Source organism: Sus scrofa, chromosome 15 (genome assembly GCF_054392235.1).
Source record: "Sus scrofa isolate SSC_HxYL_T2T_F1_AM1 chromosome 15, Sscrofa_HxYL_maternal_Yorkshire_Landrace_v2.0, whole genome shotgun sequence".
Classification (NCBI taxonomy): Eukaryota; Metazoa; Chordata; class Mammalia; order Artiodactyla; family Suidae; genus Sus; species Sus scrofa.
In genome coordinates, this window is record NC_139397.1 from 122,728,336 (window position 1) to 122,743,248 (window position 14,913).

The window sequence follows — 14,913 nt, forward strand, 5'->3', positions numbered from 1 at the left end:
AATTTAAACAAATTTAGTAAAGCCAATATACCAGCAATGTCAGAAATTATGAAAAAAAAATATTAAGGATATATGAATTGACTACATATTAATTAATGACTAAAATAACTATTTCAGCTATTCCACTTTTTTGTACAATTTTGACTACATATTCTTTAATAATCTCTTCATATATAATATTATTTTGATACACTGAATAAAAAGATAATTCAATCTTTGCTCTAGCATGGTAATGAAAATATTTTTTATTTAAATAATATTTGAGATGTATAAGCATGGGCCTTCACACATATATTCTTGTAATCTGTGAAACAGCTGCAAGTTTGTGTCTTACTCACATAGGAATTTTAATTCTCTGCTGCATTTTCAAATGTATTCCATATGGAAGAGGGCTTCCCATTTGTCAAGGTATTAATGAGAACTAAATGATCTGATTATGAATTATATACAGTTTTATACATGGAGTGAGTGAAAGAATTGTTCATGGACTGGCTCCTGAGTTTGTACATTTCAAATCTTATTTATTTTCCAGTACCCACACCCTTCCAATGCTGGGTGCAAAAAGAGCAAGGCCATTATGTCACCTGGCCTTGTATCTTTGTATCCTGAAGCTGGATGAACCAGCACAGTGGCTGTTAGGAATATACTTATGTTCCTCATCAGGATAACTGGCAGTAACGTTAACTGTACACAGAAGTATCTGTGAACCACACAAATATAGTCTACCATATTCAAATGAAATAGATCTCCAACTCACTTTCCTCTTTACTAAATTTGAGAAATGTTCATGACCACTCTAGGTTCATCCAATAGGAGAGAGTATGATAGAGGGGATGTCAGAATTGAAGAGAGAACGGAATTAACCTCTTGCAATTAAGCTATTTACTTGGGCAAAGTTTACAAGATCATATAATCATGTGACCATGTTGCTCAGGTTCCTCCTGGGATCTTGTAGAGGGCCCTGAGTTAGGCTTAATTAGCTCCATAGCAAATCTGTATCTAAACATTACAAGGAAGCAGAGAGTCTTTATACCTTCAAGGATGAACAGGATTACAACTGATTGCAGTAGCAGAGAATGATAATTTAAGAAGTAGAAAGAGCATGCACAATGAGGTCAGAGTCTGCAAGTAATTTTTAGGTAATGGCGGGTAGCCCCGTTTGGCATATACAGCATGGCAAAAAATGTGAAATATAATCAGAGAGGGAGATTGAGGAAAACCAATGAAGTCTTTAAATGCCAGAATAAGAAATTAGAGGTTCATATGCACATGACACATCCCTTCCTTTCACCTCTATAACTCAGGAATCTTTCTTTGGATTTATTAATCCAGGAATCTTTATTTGTGTGGGTTAATATTTTGTTATTTTTCTAAAGTGTATATACCTTTCAAAGACCAGGACCTTTGCTTCTGTTGAGCCTCCACTGTAACTTGTCATTGTTCTTCTATTTAAATCTTTTGCAATTATTCTTAACCTAAAATGACCACTTTTAATTTCTTCCAGCACACTGCTGAAACACATAAACTGCATTTTGTCCCTTTATTGCTTGACATTGTTTTTAATATAACACTTGAGACCTAGTACACGTCTAAGACATGGTGTTAACTGACTTTAAATAGCCTGAGAAAATTGATATTGTGATGTAGTTTAAACAATATGAAAAGCTGTAGATTTGTATATATCAACCAGATAAAATGTGAACACTTCAATAGGAGAAAAAGCCTGTACCCTCAGGAATGCGGCAATAATATACTTTGAGTTGGAGGCATAACTATCTTCAGAGAAAAGTATAATTCCCAATAAAAGTCAGTCACAAACGCCCTTACTTGTTTTTATAGCAGTGGCACTCCAATTTAAACAGCTTTTCAAATACTAAAAGATATCTTATCAATTGTGTGCTCATTCATAACTGTTGTGTAGCTAGATTGTTCTGTGAATTGCTTGCATTTGTCCCATCATGCACTGAACAGGCTTTTTTTGGTTTTTGCAATCTAAAATGAAAGAAAAACGATGCTGTTAGTCAACTTGAATTTCTTTGCTCCTTTTATGGCAATACTGGGAGTAGATTTCCTAATGGAGTGATATTTAAGACTAAAGTATATGGACAGCTAAAATTCTGCTAAAGTGTGACTTGGTTTCTCCTGTGTGGTTTTTCCATCATGGTGTCTAAAAGCATGTCACAGCTGCTGCATTCATCACAGGCCAGGCATCTAACCTGGTCAGGTACTCCTGTAGTGAAAAGTGATCTCTTCTCAGTACTTTGCCATAAATTGTGCTGCTATTGATATCATTACCAATTTTTTTTATGAGTCTCCAGGTTTCAGTGCAGGGGAGTTTGTTAGGCATCAGTTGAAAAGCCCTATTTCTGCCATAAAACACACACACACACACACACACACACACACACAAAATCTAGTTGTCTCCAAAAACAAATGATGTACCACTCTCATTAATCTTTCTTTTTAATTGAGGTATTTGCAATATTACTAGAAAAAGAGTACTAGTGAGGCATTTAAATCATTTGCAAGAGAGACCATGCCCTCTAGGAGAGGAGCTAGTGCTCCTTGACTATTGGGTCAAGCATCTTGCCAGATATACCCATGTGACCATGGGTACATGTTTGCCCCTTAGTTCCTTGGTTCCCAGCATACTTTCCTTTTATCTGTATTTTCCTATCTAAATCTTTCTATCTGCTGATCTTTTGAGATGAAAAGAATCACCATGGCTTTGAAGAGCTACCATTCCCCTTTCTTCTATGCACTTACCCACACAGAGATGTAACTCCGCAATGGAAAAGAGTCAAGCGATTAGGACTGGAGTAGAAATCAAGTCCAGAAGATGTAAGAACTTAATTTCTGTGGACATCAGTTTCCTTATTGGCTACATAAATCACTAAGCTATCTCTTTTCAGATCTGGAATGGGACTTTGGTTTAGCTTCTTCAACACGCTTACTTAGTTGATGGGAGGGGGGCGGGGGAAGGACTCAGGTGCAGCCCAGCCACTTGCTGGAGGGCACAGAGAGCCAGGGGGGGGCCACCTCTAGAAGGCTTGTTTCCTGACTCTCTCCTCCTCACTCTCTTGTACCATATATCTGGAGGTCATAGCCACATCGCAATATCAAATTCATTCAACAAGTGTTGGCGTACAAGATAATTAAAAAGCATTCTTGGAGGTGCTGACTAGTTACAAAGTCTATTAAGGAAACGTACTATATGAAACCAAGATGCAGTTTTTGCATCCTATAGAATTACTAATAAACTGATAATATTGCTGACCTGGCAGAATGTATCTTTTCCTATTTATCTGTTTTTTAAGTCTATAAAAATGTTAACCATTTGTGATTCATTTTCACTGTCATAGTGCAATGTTTACCACTTTACGTGTATTTCAATAGCATTTTCCCCCATGTATATTTATCTTGCCATCTGTCCTAAGTGTCAGTAACATGGGAAGGAAGGTGTGTTTTCTTACTTCAAATTAGGTGTTTGGGGGACCTGATAATTCAATGGCAGAGAAGTAATCCCTTAGAGCAAAGGAAAACTGAATCTCTAAAAAGACCAGCCTTTACCCCTCCTTGTACAAAAACCTTTTATCATGTTAACTTCTTTTCTCCTTCCTCTCATCCCACCTTTCCTCTAAGCTCAACTCTGTGGCTTTGTTAACCACTGGCACTCTAGATACACCCTGAAAGTTCTCTGAAGATTCTGCAAGGATGTAAAATCCTGGTTTTTCTCATTGCCATTAACAGACCTTTGCTGATTCTTCCTCTTCATTTTTGTTTACCTCGTGTTTGTCTCCATCACTCATTCTGGAAGCTCATACAATTTCTAGCATGACCTTTACGAATGCCCAATGGAAAGTGTAGGCTCTGATTTCTCATGGATATCAAGACATCTTAGACTAACAGCAAATCATTCTAACCTTCAGTGGGCTAAAGCCAAGATTCATGTTGTTATTGTTGTCACTTTTCTGAAACAAATCATAGCAGTTGCCAAAACTTCCCTATTGCTTGTTCTTTCCATTCTTACGGATGGTTTTAGATTTCTTTTGTATGTTCCCTCTCATCTACCTTGTGTGTGTGTTTGTGTAGCCATTGCTAAGTTCTCCTGTGTCCTCCTCTAGTTTCTCACTTCTTTTTGGCCTCTGACTGCCAAGTCTCCTCTTTACTATCTTCACATTGCCCTTCCAGCCTCTCTGTGCTTGGCCCTCCCAGTTCTTACAGAATAGCTTGTCAGCATCTTAACTGGGAGAGCTTTGCAGATGTCAATCACCCTAGGATGAAATAGCACCAATATCGATGACGTGCTGATCTTCAGGTTTTGCTCAGGAGAATCCTTAACTATCGTTAAATAATTCTTTGCTCCTACGCACCATGCAATTGAGAACATGTGCCTTTGTGACATTTGACAGGGAGCTCATGTTGAAAACCATTGTTTTATCTGCCCACTGCATCATTATGTTGATGATTCTTCTGGATTTTAGGTTGAGTTTCTGTAACTGTCTATCTTTCTGAAACACCTTTCAAACCCTACAAATAGAATTTTTTGTGTAACACATCATTTGACATTTAAACTGATGTCATCCCAAACACATCCTGTAAATAGGAGGAGAGAGGGTTCCTCCACGTGTGTGTGTGTGTGTGCGTGCACATGTGCACATGCACCACTGACACTAAAGAGACAACAATTTGAGTTTATATAGATAGCACCTTAAATCTGTATTGGCTTTTAGATCTTGCATGATCCATTCATGTACCAATTTGAGCCTTTTAACTAGTCGGTGCCTCTTTCAAAATTCTTGTCTCCAAAGTGGGTTAGATGACCCTCCTCTGGGCTTCCTGACCTTTTTATAAGGGACATTGGACAGGTAACTATACCCCTTTGAATTCCAGTTTTACCAAAATTAAAAGGGTGATTACTTGAAAGTTGGAAGATGCACCATCATTCATAGACACCTGAGAACTGAGTCTAGTGTTAGTTCACTTAAAGTCTGGTAGAACCTGATGAACATAGCCATTTTTTCTTAAACATAAGGATAGTGGCTGTGTAAATTTTCCTGAGTCCAGCATAAGCCCTGATATACATGGGTGGTGCTCCAACAAGAATTGAGCTTTTCTGATGTGGCAAGATCCTATCTTGTAAGGACAGGGTCAATAGCAGCTACACACCTGAACAGGAACTCTTCTGTTTTGAGGGTACTGCTTCTCTTTGGCTTCCATTACGTTTCTGTGCATCTGCTTAATTGAAAGGGGACTTGATCCAGTGTACAGTGTGTGTGTTCATTGGTATGGTTTCTCCAGGATTCCATACATACCTACCCTGGAACATCACCCTGGGACCTACTTTTCTGTACACCAAAATGTTCCCACAGCTCCTCCTTTCAAAGATATGCTTAGAATAAGCACCGTGATATTCATCTTAATATTGGCTACCCCTTGTATGGGTTGAAGCATAGTGGGGCCTCAAATATTTAATTGAGTAGAAAAACATAATGCAATCGTGTAAGGCTACATGCTTTAAAGTACTTAATATTTCTTACTTTATTTGGGCTCTGCAGCCAGTGGCTTTTAAACTGTTCCTTGGGCCAAATTGAGGGCATTTGCCTCTAAAATCTAATGAGTCTTTCCTCAGTTAGCTAAAAAAAATACCAATGAGTAGTAATTTTTCCATTTTAACTTGTTTAAATTGCAGTTAATTTACAATATTGTGTTAGTTTCAGGTATTCAGTGAAGTGATGCATATATATGTGAATCACTTTTACATTCATATAAAGTGATTCATATATATTCAGTTCTGTGTGTGTGTATATGGGTATATACTTTGTAAGATACTTTTTCATTACAGATTATTACAAGGTATTGAATATCTTGGTTATACAATAGGTTCTTGTTACTTATCTATTTTATATAAAGTAGTGTATATGTTTATCCCAAATTCCTAATTTATCTCTCCCTCCCTTCCCTGCTATCCCTTTGCTATCCGTCAGTTGTTTTGTACATCTGTGAGTCTGTTTCTGTTTTGCAAATAAGCTCATTTGTTTCATTGTTTTTCATTTCACATAAAACTGATATCATATGATATTTGTCTTTGTCTGTCTTACTCCATTTAATATGATAATCTCTAGGTCCATCCATTTTGCTGCAAATAGCAAAATTTCATTCTTTTTTATGGCTGAATAATATTCCATTGTGTATGTATGTATGTATATGTGTGTTGTGTGTGTATGCTTCTTTTTAAGAAGACGGCTGTTGTAAATAGTGCTGCTATGAACATTGGGATGCATTTATGTTTTCAAATTAGAGTTTTCTCCTAGAGTTTCCTCCTGATATATGGCCAGAGCAGGACTACTTAGTATTTTAAGGAACCACCATACTATTCTCTATAGAGGCTGCCCTAATTTACATTCCCACCAACAGTGTAGGAGTGTTCTCTTTTCTTCGCACCCTCTCCAGAATTTATTATTTGTAGACTTTTTATTAATGTCCATTCTGATTGGTGTGACATGGTACTGCATTGTAGTTTTGATTTTCCATTTCTCTGATACTTAGTGATGTTGAATATCTTTTCATGTGCCTATAGGTTATTCATCTTTCTTCTTTGGAGGAATGTCTGGTTAGGTCTTCTGCCCATTTTTTCCCCCATTTTTGAACTTCTCTCCAACTCAGGTTTTTTTTTTGTTGTTGTTGTTTTTTTGGTCATAAAAGCTTAGATTTCTACAGTAAGTCTACTTGATTTATCATAAAATTATGTTTTACTATTTTCATTTGCATAGTATTCCAAGAAAATTAACTTGAATTTCAGGAGTTCACCTTTTTGAGCAGATAACACTGCTTACATAGCAAGTGCTCTTATTGCCTCCTTTGTTGTGTATATGGAAGGGAAGTGGCTTCTGTGTGAAAAATGGGTACCAGATAGTAGATGTCTCATGTATGCTTTATTTTATTTCAGCTTTCCATGAATTCTGAGATGTGACATTATCACCAGGTTATAAATGATGAGGCTGTATCATGGAGCAGTCCAATGTCACAGAGCCAGGAGAGGTGAAGCTCAGTCTGTTTGATTCCAAAGCCCGGATCTTCTCCATTGTCTTGACACTATGTCACTATGTCTAATTTTACTATTAGTTACTAAACTCTTTTGGTGCAGAGGTTCTATTTTATTTACACCCCAACCTCCCCTGCCCCCAGGAGAGTCCACAAAACCAGATGTAGTAGCTCCCCTCTCATTTGAGTCTTGCTTACAGGGTATGTTGACTATTATACATAGCCAAGGATTTGCTCAAGTCATCCTCAGGGCTTCTCATTACTTGCTTTCTGTTCTGTACTAGGACATATCTTTCCTTGTCTTTAAGTTGTAACTCAGTCTCTTCCTGACAGTTAGTTAACTTCACGTGGGGTTTGGGGATTAAAAAAAAAAATTATATTGTCAAGTGAAAGTTTGTTCAAAACTCTCTGAGATAGCAGTTCCTATTTAAAGATGCTCATTACCACAGAACAAAGGGTGGGGAAAAAAATGTATACATGTAAGGATAACTTGATCCCCTTGCTGTACAGTGGGAAAATAAAAAAAAACAGAAACAAAAACAAAACAAAACAAAAAACCTAGAGATAACCATGAAAAAAATAAATAAATAAAGATGCTCATTGGAGACAGCTTGTAGAAATTAGGTGTCTCAACAGGAGACATTCAAGAACAAAATACAGAAAAGTAGAGAAGAACAAAACTTATTTCTGATGAGCCGACAGTATGTTTAAGAGAGATCTAGCTGTCACACAGTTTGCCTTTTAATGTTCTAGATAGTTGGGACACTGGTACAAAATTGAGCTATTGTCTCCTAGAAGACACCCTATAATACTTGCACATACTGATTGATTATAGAAATAAAAATGCATGTTATTCTAAAGTTACATTTTAAATAAGTTAACATTTTGTTATTAAAACAACAGCTATTGACAGCAAGTAAGGAGTCAGTCATGTCTTTAAAGTTGAAGGAACAATATATAGTGTGGCCTATTTAAGGAAAATAAATTTATTCCCCAGAAAGAATAATGTCTGTCTCTTTCTTCCTCTCTCTCTCCTGCCCCACCAACATATACATATTCTGTATATGTGTGTATATATGTATATGACTCATCTGAAAAAATAATATAATTGAAATTGTTAATCACTGAAATATTCATTTCTGTGCCTCTAAGTCAACTTATTTTTTTGACCTTGGTGCCCCATGCTGGTTTGACATGTTATTTATCTGTCTTTTTCAAATTTGAGATTATTGATGTGCAGTGTACAAGTCTGGGTTAAAGGCTTGGAAACAAACCAGAGTTTCATGGAGTTGGCCCCACTCTGTCCTTAATTTCAGAGATAATGGGTTGCTTCTGAGGATATCACATTTAGACTGACTTGTTCACTTTGTGTGAATGGTAATTCAGGGGCTTAATCTGAGAAGCTCTTAGTCTTCAGATCACCCAAATGAGGGAAAAACATATTGGTGTGGAACTCGATTGTCTAAGATTTTTATGATACTTTCTCTTACTTTCACTCCTCTTGATTTTTTTTTAATGTTTCTCTCAAAGAATAGTTGCCAATCATAGAGCTATTGGCACATCACTTGTTTAAGAAATACTCTAAAATAATACAAATGAATGTATATGCAAAATAGAACCAGACTCATAGTTAAAGAAAGCAAACTTGTGGTCACCAAAGGGAAGAGAGAAGCAGGGAGGAACAAATTAGGGATATGGGATTAACAGACACACACTATTATATATAAAGTAGATAAGAAATGAGGATATACTATAGATATATTATATAGCACAGGGAATTAAATGCATTACCTTATAATAACGTATAATGAAAAAGAATCTGCAAAAGCACTAAATCACTCTGCTGTGCACCTGAAACTAGCACAATATTGTAAATCACCTATACTTAAAAAAATGTTTTAGATGGAGGTGGGGAATAGTTTACTGAAGTATATATTAAGGAAAAAGAAATAATGGAATGTGAACATTCTTTTTAATACTTTCAGCATAGTGTTTCATCCTCAGTAGCACATTAATTTCTTAGAAAATAAGTTATTTTTAAAAAGCAACTTCTAACTGAATAAGGATGAAAAGTATTAGCAATTCTGTGTTTTGTACACAGTAAGAATGTTGCAGCACATAGAAAAATCAGATTTGTAAATAACTTCAAAATGGATTCACTTTTTATAAGTGTACCATATAAAATGAGGTATGAAAAATTGTTATTTTAAACTGCAGTAGCTCCAAAGAGTTGGAGAATTACTTTTAGACTATTGATAAACAGGGAATTGCATTTTTACTGTTTCTTTCTTTTCCAGGGGCACAAAAAAAAGTTAATTTTTATAAGAGAGCAATTTTTAAGTCACAAACAGATTTTTGGAGAGTTTCTTCTATAGTGGCCAATTGTGTATGGACAAATTACTCTTGACCTCATTGCAGGCAGCGTCGTTAGGCCACTTGCTCTGCCAAGGTTGAATTTCATTTGAACTTTCTAATAGTATGAGCTGTTTTCAGAATTTAATAACTGACTCAAATATTTAATAATGAAAGCATTCATTAAATTTAAAAAGAAATCAGGATATATTTTTAGGTGAACTAACTTATTTTCCTTATCAGCTTTATCACCTTTAGGAGAAAAAGAAGAGAATGAAACCAGTGTCTTTGTGTACTTAAGTAGACATTAAGGCTATAACCCCAGCAAATAATTTATTTCAGTATATATCATCATTCAGAAGATTTGGGAAGTGCCAAACAGCAGTAATAACTACACTTCTAGCTCTACTGAATAGCAAATTGCAGTGGTTATGTGAACCTCTTCACTTGTCTGCTGGGTAATCATTCTTTTTAATAGTCAAATATATTTTCTAGATCAGTTTTCGATTGCAAACTATCAACTTTTGCACTGCCTAACAGTCTTCTCTTAAGTACAATGGCTTGTTTTGAAATGCAAGTGGGGAAGAGCAGAGAGTTGAAAGATTTTGTTTCCATGTGTCATTCTATAAAAAGGTGGCAAAAGATCATTAAGTGGATTCATTTACAGGCCTCCTTAGAAATAGAATGTTTTTACATAAAAGCATGCTATAAGCCTTTTTAATTAAGTCCCATTGTACCATGCAGTGTCTTCCCCCAGGGTTCCCTTGACCTCTCACCTCTTACTTTGTCCTACAGGCACTCCACTGCTGGTGAGGAGAAGCAGTGACCCTGCTCCAAGCCCACCTGCTGATGCCCAGCCAAGCACTTCGCACCCCAGTGGCCAGAGTCTGAAACCTGTTATTCCAGTAGGTATACTGCTCTTTGCATTTCTAATGAAAGATCAAATGCCTTACCCATAAACTAACTGGGACTTTGCAGTCTTAAGTGGAAAATTAGAGATCTTTTGCTAAGAAATATAGTATTAGTTAGGAGCTATTACTAGTACCTAGTTATAGGGATAGCTATTATGTATAGAGCACCAATTATGTGCCTAGCACTGTTCAAAGGGCTTTACATGAAGTCATCAACACTTTCACATCAAAGCAAGAACACATTTTTATCTCCATTTTACTGAAAACGAAATTGAGCCAGAGGAGTTTTTAGTGATGTGTTTAAGGTCATAGCTAGTATGTGGCAGAACCAAGAATTTAACCCAGGTGGTTTGACTCCAAAATCTATGCTTTTACCCAAAGCACCGTATTCCTGTGTTTCCCTCATCCTCTTACTTTAGATGCTCCAAGATAGAGTTGTTCTGTTTTCAGCATAATGCTTTATGAAGTCACATCATGGTGAATGGTGGTATAATTTCAAGCTACTGGTATCTTAGACATGTGGTAGCAATATTGAGTTTCTAGATCTTAACCTTCACATTAAGGGAAAAAACCATATACCAACAGTGCTTACACCTAGTAATACCTATAACTGCCCTACATGTAACTGAGAAGTGGAGAACAGTTTCCTAAAGAAACAATGTCCCCAATCTCTATGGGGCTGTAGGACTTTTCTACTAAATCCTAGGTTTCTTTGAAGAAGTGCGATTGTGGTTTATCCTTGGAAATAGCCTGAGAATTAGATTTTGGCTAATGGTTGTATTTCATTGCAATTCATGATCTTCAATAATGTACCTATATTTAAAAGTTTCCTAAAAGCAAATCTCTTCTCAATTTTAAGCCTTACTGCCTGTGATGCCTTTAGAAAATGAAACAAAACAAACAAAAAAAAAACATGCAACATTTTATAGAAAGATTCTTAATGAACTAAATGAATTTTCCCTGTTTGTTATAAAATATTCTTATCTAGAACAGGGGTCAATGTATTTGAGGTAGGAATCACCAGACTAAATCATTACCAATAGGTTTGCAGCAGTATTTTGGCATATTTCTTTTTGTGAACAAGGAGATAAATGTCCTGAAATTATTTTAGATATCATGTTTTCTCACTTTCTATTTTTTTAAGGAAATGCATTTAGTGAAACATTAATTTAATAAAAATCAGGTGTATATGTTCTACTCTAATGATGAGTACAAACAGAACCAGTATGTGGTATAGGAGGTGTGCATGTGTTTAATGCACACTGATTGAGACCACATTAAGCCTAAATATATTGGATTGGAGGAAGAGAAGGATTATAAAAATGAGAGAATAATTACATAAAACAGAAACTAAATCACTGCTTATTTTTTTTACGATGTTACTATACCCTAAAACACCATTGTTATTGATGTGTTACTCTGATTTATGTGCAGAAAGTCCACCACTATTTACTTCCATATTTCTGTCACCTGGGCTCTGTGCTGAGCATAACTGTAAATACAGCAATGTTGCCTTCCCTAGAGGAAAGAAGGGCTACTCTCCTGCTGCTCGATCCTGTATCCTGACCCAAATATGCTATTGCGGAGCCTTAAGTTGGAGTATTTAGAGAGGGAGATAAAGTATTTCTAGCTAAGATGCAAATTCTAATTCAAGAAGAAATCCTGGCATCCAGAATCCTTTTACCTAAACCTACGCAAATTGTCAAAGATGGGTGGAGTTGCTGGGTACCAACAATAAAGAGGAAAGTGCATTTCCTCCTTTCCTCAGAGGGTTCTTCGTGGATGATGAAGTTCAGACCTGGGACTCAGAGAACGAGAGTCTTTCCTTGCCACGGAATAATGGCACATCCTAGACTTCTCTTGTCTCTACTGTAAAATAAACTTCCTACAAACTTTAAACCTCAACATTGTAAGGAACAGGCATTGTGCCTTATTTATTGTTCTGTCTCTAATCCCAAGCACACAGAAGGTGCTCAGGGCAGGTCTATTGGACTTAGGAACACAAGACACATATTGGTCTAGAAAAAGTCCTAAAAGTTTTCATCAATTACCCAGCTTTTCTAACTCATATTCTCTCTGCTCCCCCACCTCAAAATCTGCCAGATAGAAGTTTATATGCTCCAAGGTCTGGTTCACCCCAGGCAAAAGACTGTTTAACTGCTGTATTGTGCCAAGGGTAGGCAAAATTAGTAAGTGTAGACATTTAAGTGTGTCTGTTTTTGCCTAGAAGAAAAGTGTGTGTGTGTGTGTGTGTGTGTGTGTGTGTGTGTGTGTGTGTTATAAAACCAATCCTTTATCCCTGAATATCCTAATTCCTGGGCTGGTCAGACCTATGTTGTCCAACATCATAGCCACTGACCACATGTGACTATTTAACACTAGAAATTTATTTTAAGTGTGGCATGCATACTGAATTTCAAAGATTGAAATATGAAAAAAGTAATATATAAGATCTTATTAATAATTTTATATTGACTGTATGTTGAAATGATACTATGGTAAATCAAATTGAATCAAATATATTTAAATTGTTTTCACCTGTTTCTTTATAACTTAAAAAAACATGGATACTTTAAAACATTTCAAGTTGCATCCTATTGCTATTGGACAGAGTAGCTCTAGACCTAGACTGAAGTCAAATTGGATAGAGCACTAATGAAATGGTTGGAGACCCTTGGGAGAAAGTGCTTTGAGTTGCACGTCATCTCAGGGGTACCAGTATGATTAGGTTTGCCTGGGGCAGTTCTAGTTCATGCCTGTTGTTCGGGCATATTTATTAATAGTGTTCCTGCTCACTCTCAGAGGCGTCCATGTATGGATGATAAATTATGCAGCACCCTATGTATAGCCCTACAGTCACTTTTATTGTCTGCTCAGTGATAAGAGGAGTAACCTTTCAAGGAAACCCTGGAAAAACCCCACAGCTCTCCTGTGGGAGCCACCTGCAGAGAGGGTTCTGTGTGGCAAGGACCTGAGCCCAGGCAGTACAAAAACAGAGACAACAGATTCCTCTCCATCTCTCAGATTCCATAAGTCCACAGGCTGCTTCCTCCACTTCTTCCACGGCACCATATTTGGTTCCCGTAATTTGATAAGTAATGATGAATATGGGGAGCGTGTGATAATGTACCCCCAGCAACTACTATGAAAAATAATTGCTTAAAAAGCTCTGTTCAATTGCATTGCATTTCAATATCCAAGAAAAAAAGCAACGACAACAAAATTTCCATCTCTTGAACAGTGCTCATATGTAAGTAATTCACAGATGGCAGAGCCCCAAGTGGGTTATATTCAATCATTCCCAAGAAATGAAACTTACTTATAACCACAGCATAAGAAGCTGTAAGGAGGACTATTTGACACATTTGATTATGTTGAAATATTGCCTTTAAAACCACGGTTGATGATGGTTATTTTTAGTTGTACTTCATTAGGCTTACTACAGAGGGAAGACTTTACTTTGATGTCCAGAGATACGTTTTTGAAATGTTGGAAGAGCTGAACTTGTTTTCTGGCTGATGAAGTTATTACAAATTGGTTATTTAAGATGTACACCCTCAGACAAGTTGGAGTTCTAAAAAGGGTTTAAATTAGAAAAATCAGATCCCCTGCGTGCTTCTAATTCTGTGTATTATGCAAAGCCGCCAAACCTGGGTGTTTGTCACTTAAGGGTACCTCCAGATAAACAGCGTGGAAATTTGCTTCCTTTCTTCGTCTTTTTCATAACCCTATCCAGTTAATCAGAGTAGTATAATTATTAATGTGCAAATAATAATGCCTATTTATCTTTCAAGGAATAGAAAATAGACTTCTACTGACTGCTTTTGAATCAAAGGAAGAGAATCCTGGGGGGTAAGATATTGTAGTGAGAGCCTGGTTACCATCCTTGCCTTGATTGTAACCTGGTGTTCTTGGCTTAAGGGCATGCCATAAAACCAGGTTCTTGAAATTGATGTTCCTGAATTTGGGATGGAAGAGAACTCTAAAACAGATGTGACTGTTTTTTCTTAATATCCGGTTAACTACCATGGTTGTTTTGTGTTTTAATGACTGTTTATAGTTTCACGTTTAACCCCTAAGGCAAAATGATCCTGCCGGGCGAGTAAATTAAAAAGTGGCTTCCTGAAAATTATAATGCTGTGGTTGTTCTCTTTGTTCTAAAACCATTACTTGTCTTGATTCACCAAAATGAATTAAGAAAATACCGGTCTGGTTTTTTAAGTCTATGTCTATAATATATACATTTTATTTCAAAAAGTAACATGACCATCTTTGGAGTTGTTAAATTAGAAGTCCATGGATAGATTTCAGAGCCTCTATGAACTCTCTGAAGTTTTATGCTATGGCACAGTATATGTGGGTATGTGTGTGTGTTTCCTGAAGGTGATCTGTCATTCTTATCAAATGTTAAAAGGAATGCGGAAGATCCAGGAACACTTGTTTTGGGGTTTTGGATGAAATAATGTGGGAAAGCCACCAATTCTCAGAGTATGATGAATGATAGAGATAAAGAAGTAAATTGTGGAGTTCCCATCGTGGAGCAGTGGAAATGAATCTGACTAGGAGCCATGAAGTTGTGGGTTCCATCCCTGACCTTGCTCAGTGG

General features: G+C 36.6%; 1 protein-coding gene across 9 annotated transcripts in view; it reads left to right on the plus strand.

Moving 5' to 3' along the window:
- PARD3B (par-3 family cell polarity regulator beta) overlaps window positions 1-14,913 on the plus strand; it is a 1,028,888-nt gene that overhangs the window by 471,861 nt on the left and 542,114 nt on the right. For all 9 annotated transcript variants that reach the window (XM_084998493.1, XM_021075045.2, XM_021075046.2 and 6 more), the window contains one exon: window positions 10,192-10,301. Coding sequence is in view for 6 of the 9 variants with exons in the window: in XM_021075045.2 (XP_020930704.1) it covers window positions 10,192-10,301 (110 nt within the window). In the remaining 3 variants the exon portion in view is untranslated. The remainder of the gene's footprint in view (window positions 1-10,191; window positions 10,302-14,913) is intronic.